The sequence below is a fragment of the Magnolia sinica genome, chromosome 12 (genome assembly GCF_029962835.1).
Source record: "Magnolia sinica isolate HGM2019 chromosome 12, MsV1, whole genome shotgun sequence".
NCBI lineage: Eukaryota > Viridiplantae > Streptophyta > Magnoliopsida > Magnoliales > Magnoliaceae > Magnolia > Magnolia sinica.
In genome coordinates, this window is record NC_080584.1 from 209,136 (window position 1) to 221,806 (window position 12,671).

General features: G+C 39.1%; 1 protein-coding gene across 2 annotated transcripts; it reads right to left on the reverse strand.

Moving 5' to 3' along the window:
- Positions 1-3,239: 3,239 nt before the first annotated feature.
- LOC131220707 (glycolate oxidase 1) lies at positions 3,240-10,991 on the reverse strand. 2 transcript variants are annotated; one of them, XM_058215502.1, is made up of 12 exons: positions 10,788-10,967; positions 9,413-9,586; positions 8,218-8,342; positions 7,600-7,646; positions 6,559-6,636; positions 6,292-6,416; positions 5,810-5,876; positions 5,643-5,705; positions 4,603-4,672; positions 4,394-4,494; positions 3,800-3,904; positions 3,240-3,628 (listed from the first exon to the last, which is right to left on the reverse strand). In XM_058215502.1, exons 2-12 carry the CDS (start codon positions 9,547-9,549, stop codon positions 3,443-3,445), a joined length of 1,104 nt encoding a protein of 367 aa, XP_058071485.1. In that variant the 5' UTR covers positions 9,550-9,586; positions 10,788-10,967; the 3' UTR covers positions 3,240-3,442. The 2 variants fall into 2 exon arrangements, with proteins under 2 accessions (XP_058071485.1, XP_058071487.1); XM_058215504.1 differs by lacking the exons at positions 4,394-4,494; positions 4,603-4,672 and having other exon boundaries at positions 10,788-10,991.
- Positions 10,992-12,671: the final 1,680 nt, after the last annotated feature.

Below are 12,671 nucleotides of genomic sequence, written 5' to 3' on the forward strand. Positions count from 1 at the left end.
ATCATCAACAATAATCATCCACCAGACATTTTCTTGGTGATTGATTGAATGGCATGGATGCTTGTTTTGTTATGGACAAGTATGATAGTTAAAAGGTGGCCTGCTTATGGCAGTGCAAATCAGTCCAGACCATCCATTTTCAATGCCCCTAGTTACTTGGTTAGGATGTCTAGCCAAGCAATTCTTAAGAGGCATGAAAACGAAAGATGGACCCCATATGATGGACGATCCATATCCATGATCAAACATTTTCTAGTATAATCAATATGGCCCCATGTTCTTGGCCACTGATCGAAAGGTTCAGTCTCATTTGAACAAAGTAGGTTTTAGGAGGCATGAGCAACCAAAGGTGGACTCCACACGAAGGATGGTCCAAATCAATGATAGGACCGTCTCCAATATAATCAATTTGGACACTCCATTTTCTAGGCTAGTGATAGGATGGTTATGCTAGTATTGATCAAAGTGAGTCTTGAGACTCACAAGCAATCAAAGGTGGGCCCACATGATGGGTGGTGCAAAAAACTTACCATTCTGTAATATGTGCATCCTAAAACAACCTCATCTCCAGAAACTTCATGCTAAATGGAATTGCATTTTGCACTAGATCAACACGAAAAACAAATTGCAATTTAGTGACATGTGGGGCAAACAAACTGAATGCAACTCACCATCTACTTTCAATTGCAAAAGCTATCAAACACTATTTTAAATTCAGGTATGTTTGATAGAGTTTGATCGTATGTGCAACGAAAAGCAGCATCGAGTCTAGAAAAGATTTAATAAAACCAAATTGCATTTTGAAGCGGAGCTGCTGGATAGACCTGAAAACTAGATTGCAATTTGGTGACAGGCTAGACAAACAAACTAAATGGCATTCACCATCTATTTTCAATGAATTCTGTCTTGATGGAATGTGTATCCAAACACAACCTCAATATAAATGCTAAAGGAAAATACAATTTGGTTTTTCATACTTGGTTAGAGTGATAATGCAATTTGATTGGTAGTGCATCCAAGCTCACTCAGTTACCTAATTTCAAGAAGCAGAACATTAATATAAGTACAAAATCATCACCAACATCATCATCTTCGTAATAATGGTAGCAGCAGCATAGTTGAAAAACCTGAAAACCCGACTCAGCTCAATCTTTAGACAGGTCGGATTGACTCAAAGACTTGAACAGCCTTGACTCAATATTTAATTAGTGTAAATTGAAAATATTGGGAATGTAAAAAGATATTTAAAATAGTTAGTATAAGTAATATAAAATGCAATTTAAATCAACAACTGCCAAGACACCTTGTTGGTTAAGTGCATTGCTTCTTTTGGTTGAGGTGGGTGTGAATCCCACTCCCCACCTTCTTTACTTAAATTTCCACCCGAGAGGTGAGGTGAGGAACTTGGTTCAAGTCACACCTGAGTTGTGACGAGTTAATCGAACCATCAAGTCGACTCCACTAATCTCTCAAAGTCCAGTACTGAGTTTCTTGGCTACTTGGCTTGAAATCTTGAGCCAAGTTTTGAGTCGATTCAACGGGTTTTAGAACTATTTAGTAGTAGTAGACCCAGCTCAGAATCCCAGCTGGTGCGTAGACCAGGGATCAAACCTTATCATGGGTGTTCAGTAAAAGCCCTACGAAAAACCATAAAAATAATAAATATGATGATGATGACGACAACAGGCAATGACCATCACCACCATGTCCCAGTCCTTTGGGGGCGACTTTATGAAACAGGATTCATTCTCATGATAGCAAGGTACAAATAAGACATTTTAATCTTCGATGCCCACATTTTGATGCAGGACATAAGTTTAAATATTATATGTAAGGTTTTAGGCTTAGATCACACCAATTTAGAAACAATCACACAAATTCTACATCCCACATGAAAATCTAAACATTCGATTAAAGGGAATCTATGCGGGTCTAAGCCTACACACGTTAGGCTAGATTAATGAAAATTATGAACCAAACAATACTCAAAGGGAAATAGAAATCAACCACATATGCATAAGAATCAGTCCATAATCTAAGAGATCTCCAAATTGGTAAATAACTTAAGGAAAACGTAATCTAGGGCTAAGATTCATGAAAAAACAGCTATGAGAGGATAAAAACTTAAGCCAAAAGACGATCCCGTGTATGGACAGCGGGCCTGGGGCGCTCGCACGTGCACAGGTACACGGCCGCACGTGCGAGGGGGTGTCGTTTGCGGAAAAGCTCTCCTTGGCCCTGATCGACCATGGGGATGCTCGAAAACTCCGAAGTTTCCGGTCGATCCGAGCTACGGAAATGATGGAGGATGAGGGTGAATCGGGATTGATGTAGCTTCGTACCACGGTAGTTAGCCATTCGCAAAGGAAGGGCTTCACACCTACTTTTTAATTCTTCCACAACTCACGAAGAGAACAGAAAAATAAAGCAGAAATTTTTTATTAAACTTGAATGCATCTAAAGAACTACAATGGGTGCCTATTTATAGGGAAAACCCTATATCCCAAAAACTCGCACCATGTGCGCAACCTATTACTTGGCGATGAAGTAAACTAAAATAAAAACCAAACAAAGAAATCTAAAGCATTCACGATGTTTTAAATAATAACAATAAATAAAACCTAAAATATGAAATCAATCCGATAAGTGGGTCACGATCATGAGATCCCATGATAGGCTTTTCTTGACTATAGGGCCCACTTTTTTCGAACCAAAACTTGTCTTCTAGGTAGGATGCCCTCCCTGGACATCGTCATCGAGGCAGATCGATGGTGAGGTCCTCCTTCTGCATACGTACATGCGTAGGGGTGGTGGTGTGCGGGCGTACGTGTGCACGATGTCCTCGTCACATTTTCTATTGGAATTCGATTAAAAGTTGTAAAAATATATTTACAAGCATATTTAAAAATCAATAAAATATGATTTAAAATGCTTTAATTGCAGAAAACAAAGAAAATGTTAAAGCCTTCAAAATAATTAAAAAATTAAAAAATACCAATAACGGAATTAGAATATAAAATATAGAGCTATGTCCCCTCAGCCTGGGATTTGGAGGTCCAATGAGTTTGAAACTAGACCCTGTATCCATACCCAGATAACAAATATTTTGAACCGTTAGCTCCGGAGCGGGAGCCGCAACCGCACCCTACATTTAGAAGACGTGCAATTATAATTTCCAATTGTTTCAGATAAGTGGGTTTGGATCAAGGAAGGGGCTATACAGGGATGATCATCGGCAATTACGAAATAACATTCATCATTATTACAAAAGCTTAAAATTTTTCCAAGTGTTTCTAGACTTGCGGAATCTGATACAAGATCTCCCAATGATAGAGTGTCTCCTGAACATGTAAACATATTCCATACCTTTATTAGAAACAGACATTAAATTCTGTCTGGCGATTATGTTAAGGAGCGATGGGTGATCTTCAAGCCAAGCACTTCATAACCGGGCTGCAGGGCGAATCAGGTCGTTCTCTGTCACTATGTGGCTGCGGGTGATCTGATTCAGGGTAGTGCATCCGCTTAAGGCCATAGTCAGCTCGAACTCATCACGCAGCATTTGGAGTACCTTTCTCACTCCGGCCTCGCCTTCGGCAGCCAAAGAGAATACGACGGGCCTTCCAATCTGAGATTTTGAGATCATAGCAAAACTTCATAACCAGGAGGCTAACTCTTTTAAGAACCAACTACTTGAGAATAATAATCTAGACACTTTGAGATGGGAAATGCACCCAAGTAGACGCATATAGATAAACGGCTGAAATCAATCGAATATGATCATTTTACCGTTACTTACAAATATTCCAGAGGCTCCCAGGGCCAGTGCTTTGAAGACATCTGTTCCACGACGGACACCACCATCCAGAAACACGGGGACACGCCCCTGTGCGGCTCTCACGACCTGAAATTACCATTTCTTGAGAATCAATTTAGTGCTTTCCTTGGATAATTAGGCTATATAAAATTCATGTGGACAGCCAGTGCTCTCTGACTTGGACATGAAGCTGCCATGTACCTAACATTCTAACACATTCACGCAGTTACAAGACAATTTTGGAAGATGACACGCATCCAACACATCATTTGTTTCAAAACCGGAGTTTGTCCTTGTTATAAGGTGCACAAAGTGTGGAAATTATTACAATGAAACCAGGGAAATACCATGGCTGGAATGGTTTCTACCATTACTTGAAGTGGACCAAATATTATTTTAGGTGAGGAGAAGTGCGAAAACGAGAACTCAGACATTTGGGTTTCTTTTGTTGTGCCGCCCCAAATGCTCAGCCAGTCCCCCCATTTACAGATTCAACCAAAAGTCGTACTTACAAACATTACAATGGTAATGGATAAAACAGGAGACCTATCCACAATGTAATGAGAAGAAGTATACCTCTTCCAGAGCAGTGATAGTTGCAGGAACATAATCGAGTTGGCGAGCTCCATGATTGGATACAATGATACCAGCTGCCCCATTTTGTATGGCAATCCTTGCTGCATGGTCAGCATATGACAAGGGTTATCTGAAAGAAGACTGTTTGAGGAATCTACTATCAATCAAAGACATCAAGAATGGCTAGTGTTGAACTTTGAAATTCTTACTATCCTCAGCAGTCATAACACCCTTCACCAAAATCGGCATTGAGGTAATTGTCTGCAACCACTTCACGTCCTGTCCAAAACCCAGAGCCAATGTTGTTTAAAGGATATAACGGATCGTTTGTGATTGAAAATTTTCATTTGTGATCAGGACTAGGGTTCAAAAGTCTTCACTTGATATCATCTTTTTTGTTTCTTTTCTTAACTTAAAATGATTTTACATAAAATGGTTAACAGAATCCTGCACCCAACGCTTTGCACAGCATACTGGGGTTTTCAGTTCTGACAAGCAGGGCTCATCGTTCAGTTATCCAGACCATTGCTATGCTAGGCCGCACCGTGATCTACTTGAGAATAGCAACAGTGACAAAATTTTCATGCTGTTAAGAACCGAGAAGTCTGTCAATTAATGGGTGAATTGTTTACTGGTCAAGATAAGGCAGACCCATCTTACACCTCTTGATATGTAACAACCATAGAAATGTAAATGTAACTCACATCAGTCCCTTACCTATGTGGCATGCATCCATGACATTCAAGCCACTCATCAAGCGGGCCATACTATTTAGATGCCCTGACCAACAAATGACGCCGGTATGCTTATCTGGTGGCCCATATGAGTACAACTAATATGGACTGTTGCTTAATTTTTTTAACTGTCCATTTCTCTTTTACAAGTGTGGCCACCTGATGAGTGGCCCCTTGGCAAGGGAGTCACATGAATCCCACTAACAGGGCCAATGACAACCATTGATCCAAACTCTACAAAGCATCACACATCAAATCCCATATTGTCAGGTAAAGGCCTGAGTCTACAGGAAATTCATTCACAACTCATAGTAGTGACTCGTTTTTTGAACAGAAATGCATTAATTTAAATCAGAAAGTTCAGTTTTTCTTTCCCATTTTCATTTAGTTATATTTTTGTTTACCATAAATCGACCAAGTCAAACACGAATTGCTTGACCAACTGATTCAACGAGACACGATTTTTATCCAACTCCCAAGTCATGATTGTTCAAACCACGGTCAACCTAACATACCTTCCAGCTTAGAGATTGATCAATTTGGCTAGCAACATATGAGGCCAGTCCAGAGTCATTCGCCTGCGTCACCCACAGACAAATCATAAATTCGCAATTGAAAATAACGAGATACGGAAAACTATCAAATTGGATTAACTACTCAAGAAATTATACTTTCCACTCACTTCGTCCACCTTGCCAAGGTCCAACCCCTCAAAGTTCTTCAACGTCAAATACGGAGGCAAAGTAAACCTGAAGAACCAAACTAACAGACGCTTGAGATTTTTCGGACAATATAAACTACTATATTGCAACATACATTCAAGGTTAATACTTAGGACCCAACTTGGAATCAACAAATCGAGTTAACTCGGTCAAATCATGAACCAACTCAACCAAATCTTGAAGTTCTTGGTCTGTTTTAGGAAATTCCCAAGCAAGTCTTAGCATATTCTTTTAAGTCATTAGATGAGTCAACACAAAATTGAGTGGCAACATAAACTCAATTCATGTTCTAACCAGAGTAAAGTTGACCCATCTAATTTCTATTCCACTCATTGATTTTTTTTTGGTTTTTTTTTTTTTTTTTTGGAAGCATGCATACATCACATATCTGAGGCAAAACCTCAATTAAAATTCCCTAACCTCCATGCTAATGAGAACACACCTGTTCTTGATGTCTGCTTCCCTGCGGCCAAGCCTTGGAGTGTCGACGGTGAGTGCAATTGCCTTGAAACCAGCCCTTTCAGCTCTTCTAACAAGCTGTGCAACTACATTCCTGTCCTTGTAGACCTAATGAAAGCAGAGGGGTCTTTGGTGAAAGGGACAAGGATAAGTACAAATAGACATATATGGACATACATACATAGACGCAACTACATTAATCAGACCACCAAAAGTAACAAAAACAGAACATAAAAAATCAAGAACCTACATAGAGCTGGAAAAAGCGAATGCCGGGTCCAGTCGAGGCAACCTCTTCAACACTGGAGGTTGCCCATGATGACAATGTCTGCAACATCAATGCAGAAATGGAGTGAGACACATACCACATTCCATAAAACAATCACCAACAAAAATATTGACCGTATATGTTCTTCATCCAGAAGAAATTAAATTAACAGAATGTTGGCCCATGTGGCACACACATTGGTATCCCTTATGACAATTTCGACTGCATTCTGCAGGTGGGGTATTTATCACTGTCCGTTCTAATCTTATTACCGAAAGACCATTTCTAGATTCAATTTAGAATAGCAAAGATGGGAAAGCATTTGCATTCTTATTTAGTCATGAGCATATATCTTTTTGACCAAATCAATTGCTCTGCGACCCTGGGCTACTTGTATACAATGCCACACAGAACATGAAATGTCTTGATGCCAAATCATAAGTACCCCTCGTTAAACTGCTCTGGCATAGACCTGAGCATACTTGCTTAGTTCAATTACAACTTCTGTTGTTCAAGACAGTTGTGAATCAGATCAAGGCTGCGTTTTGGATGCACTAGTGAAATGAATGGCAAAATCCCAGTTTAGTCAAGAAGAATGATTACATAAATGATGTTCCCTAGTATACATAATGAAGAAGTAGCCCTCAGATTGCAGTAATGTTTCCTTCAAGTCCAACTTAAAAGTAACATATTGCAATCTGCAGTCCGAAACCTCAATAGTGCAATCTACATTCCTGTCCTTATCGGAGTAACGGAAGAAAAATTAAAATTTGTTACTCTCACTTTGTTAGATTAGTCATTGCAATTATATACAATAGTGCATCCAAATGCAACATCTTTAGAATATAGTCGGAATGAAGACATATTTTATAAAGTTAATTATAATATTGCTCATGGATAGCCAGATTTTGCAGGCCAAACATGGAGGCTACTTGGGTAACGGTGAATGAACGTTTGCTTAACCATTCACAGAATAAGATGAAATGCCAACATCAAATGCAACATAAGGATGAGATGGCAAACCATAATCGTGCCAGCTGCTGATGCTGCTCTTGCCGTTGCATACTCTCCTGCAGTATAACATTAGACCATGAATTTAGGCATGAACTCCTTTTTCTGACATACTTTGACCAAATCCAGGTTAGGAAGTTTAATTTAATTAAGTACTTGAAAAGATAAACCGAATTGACTCTACTTGATCAAAACTTGGTTAAGAGTTACGGTAGAAACAAAGGGCCTGTTTGGGTGCCACTTAAAACGAGTTAATCTCATTTTAATTAATAGTAATTATGTATTAGAGGTCATATTTCTTTAAGGATTAAAAACAATCTTGATGACCAACAATCATGATCTCTAATACATACTATGAAATGAGATGAACTCATTTTTAAGTGGCACTCAAACAGGCCCCAAAACTTTCTTAAAACAGAAGAATACTCAAGAGTACTTGAGTTTCAAAAGATCCAATCAAGAGTACTTGAGTTTCAAAAGATCCAATCATAGTATAAGTTTTACAAGTTGATCAAGTACTCGTTTTGGGTTTCAATTGACTTGGATGTGGGGATTGCATCGCTTCCCATTAAGCTTTGATTTTTGTTTGAATATTGCTCTAAACACAACAAGAATAAACACGAGGAATACCTTCGGGGTGAGCCATTTTCTGCATGGCAGTGGGAGCGATCATGATAGGCATTGATATCTTGAAACCCAAGACAGTGGTGGTCATGTCTATCCTGCTCACATCAATGAGTATGCGAGGACGGAACCTATTTCACAATCAAACTATCATATTCAGAAAAGGGGTACAACCACAGAATATTCTGCAACCTGAGCACCATGGTGCTTTTGGTAAAACAATAGGAACTTCAAAAAGGCATGGTAGCATTGTAATTCTCCATATCAGTCGAAAAACCTAAAGCATGCGAAAAGAGCTTAGCGTATGACTATCACTTTAAAAAAGTATCCAAACTAAAGTACTAGAACTTTTACTATAGTGGATATCTGACTTCTTAACCCCAAAAGACACGGATGATATCAAATTTTTTGCTCTTATGATATGCACAAACATCATATTCTACATAAAGCATGACAACCAAAATCAAAGGCCAATAATTTTTCCTCCATCAAGTAGCTGATAACTGCAAATTGATCAGAACTTACTCTAATATGTATGGAGCATAAGAAGAGGATCACAAATTCTCCAAGAACTATGGAATAGAGATCTTTGTGAACACGATTGAAAAGAGTCTTGCAGTGCATGTGTCAATGCCGCAACATGTGTGAGATGGCCACTCATCATGTGGGGCCCACCCTAAATAATGCCCCGGCCTAAAATCCAGGCTGTTCATAAATCAGGTGGACCATAAAGTGTACGAGATGAGAAGATTGACACTAGATAAGGTGAACAATGGTCTATGTACAACATAGACAAGCTGCCTGTCTTATGAGTGGACCAACCTGATCTTGGGCCAGGGGATTTTCACAGTGGACCGCACCTGATGAATGGTCCAGATTCACATGTGTGCTGTGAAGATGCTCTTAAACCGCTTTCACACAAATCTCCTTGACAAGGCTCATTCTTCTAATATAATGGACTTTTTCTTAAACCAAATCATCAAGGAACTTGAAACCAAAGTCTTATATTAACAAACAATCACTGCATAAATAGACAAACAAGAAGAAAGGCTCGCTTGGTTTCATCAAGCCAAAAGAATTTCCAAAGAACAATGGCCTCCCAAATCCAAAACTGGAAACTCAAGACTCTAAAAAGTTGAAACAATCAACGTTCCCAGATAGAGAATATATGAACATCGGAACATAAAGAAAGAAAGCTTACAAAATCCGTGAAAAGGCTTGACGGTTCTCGTGGAGAGTCCACTGATCTTCTGCCCCAGATGCATAGTAGTCATAGACCATCTTCGGCAGCTTTTCCTTGGCAATGGCTTGGTACTCCGAAACATTCGTGACCTCCATCTTCGCAGCTTACTACTAGCCCTTCCCCAAAAACAATCTACAACCAATTTCAATAAAGCAGATCAAAATCTGCTCAATCCATAAAAACAAAACACCTTATAAAATACTGTATCAAAATCTTCTAAATCCACAATAATAAAAACAAATTCCAGTCTCAGATCAAAATCTACTCAAACACCACAGGAGCAAAATACACAACTAGTGACCAAGATCTGCCAAACCCAAGGGTAGATCTTATAGGAGAAACTCATTTCTATATACAGTGGGAAAAAAAAAAAGTTCAAAGCTAGATGAAAAGGACAGAAGAAATTCAGCCTCAGATGAAATTCGCCAAAACCCACAAGAAATGGGGAAAAAAATCACATAATAATTAAAATTTTAAGCAAATAAATAAATGAGAGAAAAAAGAAATGCAGAGATCAGAGTCTAGTCAAACATAGGGGACTGGGATCAAATTCTACGAAATGAAGTTAAAAGACAGCAAAAATACAATCTCAGTATGAAATTCTGCTGAATCAAATGAGAGAGAAGCACAGAGACGTTCACAGTCTGATATTGAAAATAAGCTCAATCCCACAAAATGCTCAGCCTCAAATCAAATTCTAACAGTTCCCACATGCAAAAAAGAAAGGCACACATAAAACTGAAAGCCTAATTAAACAGAAATTCTACTACTAAAACACCGACAAAGAAATAGACAGAATCAATCACCTCAGATTGAAAATCTTCTCTAACACGCATTAAAGTAAACATATCAGTCATCATATCAAACTCTAGTAAAACCCAAATTACAAAAAAAAAAAAAAAAAAAAAGTACAGATATAAACAATACTTTTCAAATCCAGGAGAAGAGAACATTGAAACAAAGCCATAAAACCAAACTCTGAAAAGAAAAAAGAAAAACTCATAACAGAATTTCAACTTAATATTATATTCTGGTGATAGAATCTAGATGAGGAAAACAGAAATACCCACCAAATTCAGCTTAAACCCATGTAAGAAAACACACAGAAACTACACAATCTAAGCTTCGAAACCATTTCGGTTCTCCAACCAATGAAAACAGATTAAGAAATAAGACAGAGAAAAAAGCTAGTGTTTCGTCATGCCTCTGTTATAACCCAAGTGAACTAAAAAGGAAAAAAAAAAAAACCCACATAAGAAAACAGAGAGAGAGAGAGAGGGAGAGAGAGAGAGAGAGAGAGAGAGAGAGAGAGAGAGAGAGAGAGAGAGAGGACCTTGGTTCCTGTGGGAGGAGAGTGGATGAAAGGAAACTGAGGTGGGAGAAGGATATTGTATAGATAATGATATGATTTGAAAGAAAAGAAATTAGAAAGAAAACAAACCACAAACAGAAAAATAGAGGAGAGAGGAGGTGAAGACAAAAGGAGTAGGGATGGAGTGAGAGAGATGTGGAGTTGCTATGGATTGGTTTTATAAGGTGTTTGTAAGGAATGGGTTGCGATTGCTGGGAACGACTCTTTTCCTCCACACACTTCTACATGCGTTTTCCAACGTCTCCTCAATTATCGAAACAAAATCGTTTTCTTACTCTTTTTTCTTCTTTTTTTTTTTTTTTTACAAAATTTCTATTTCCATGTCTACGAAAAATAAAAAATATTTCTCCTTTTTTTTTTTGGTGGGAGTGTTTGGATATATGTGAAATATAATAAGGTGGTGAATGCCTTATCTTCCTCAGCGCAATTCGTTGGTTACGGTTTCTGCTGCTTACATATGTGAGAGAGAAAGAGAGAGAGAGAAAGTAGAATTCTATTTTTCTACAACAGAAGAAGGATCGACGGGTTGACTCGTGAATCGCCCGCGTCAACTCGGATTCTTCACCCAACGAGTTATAAAAACTACGACTATGGTAAAACTGATAATAATAGGAGACCCCTTTCCTCAGTTCTCGTGGTCTCTTTATGTATCAAATCAGGACCGTCCATCTAGTCTCATTTATCATGGATGGACCATGTCTCAAAAATACACCCATCATCATCATCTGATCCCAAGGACAACTAGATGGACGGTCCTAAAATCATTTCTCATCCTTCCACATATATCGCGGTGGAGATGCCTCAGGGAGATGATAACGTAGAGCTAGAACAACCACATCATATTCTGCAACTAGTGGGACCCACTTTGGGTGGAAATTGATTGTAGATGAGCAAAGATCAGGCGATCCTAGCCATCCAAACAGTGGCCTTAAAATCGATAAGTGAAGATAAATGATGGAGGGTAAAGATAAGTAATGGATATGATATCCAGATAAATATAAAAATCAACCATCCATGATTAATCCCACTAGTTGGACGGTTCAGATTGATATATAACCCCTCCAGGGATAATGCAGAGAGACGGCTCTACCATATTCCGGTTTTGCCTACCATCGTACACAGAGGCGATGAGTAAGGCGGCCCAGTTGCTGCGGTACAATGAAGTGTGCACCGGCATGTATCTTTTCTCATGTGTGGGTTTTTTTTTAAGGTAATCAGGACCATTAATTAATTTTTCCGTTACTGGATGGGCCATGATCAAAAGGTAATTTGATAATGCTGTGATAGCCAATTGATCAGCGGTCTCAAGAGTTGAGACAGACAGTTAAATAGGAGATGAGCAATGGTCCACACCCAACGGTGGAACTCATAGCAGTGGGTCATCAGAATTGTCTAATCGTTGTAAATATGGACCACCAACCGTCCACATGGTGGCCAAGAAGATCAACGGCCGTGATCATAATATGCACATTTGCCTCATGTGACTATCAAAGCGCATGTCATTAGCGGCTGAACTTGGATCAAAACAAAGACGTGGAAGACCGATAGAGTGGCCCACCTTTTTTGAATTCTGATTACATCCTACCCCGGACCTGGACGGTCCTGGTCCGTGCCAAGACGCAGTCGGCGGACAAGAACTGCCTGCTGACGCTGCCAGGAGCCAGGTAGCTACTGGACAGTGCTCTGTGGTCCCATCATGATATATATAATTTTTTCCATCCGTCCATCTATCTTTCCATATCAATTCAGGACATTAGTTTAAAGATGAGACAGACCCAAGTCGCAAATGATCTGAACCAAAAGAAATCAGTGGTGATTGGACGCCCACCGTTAAAAAATTCATAG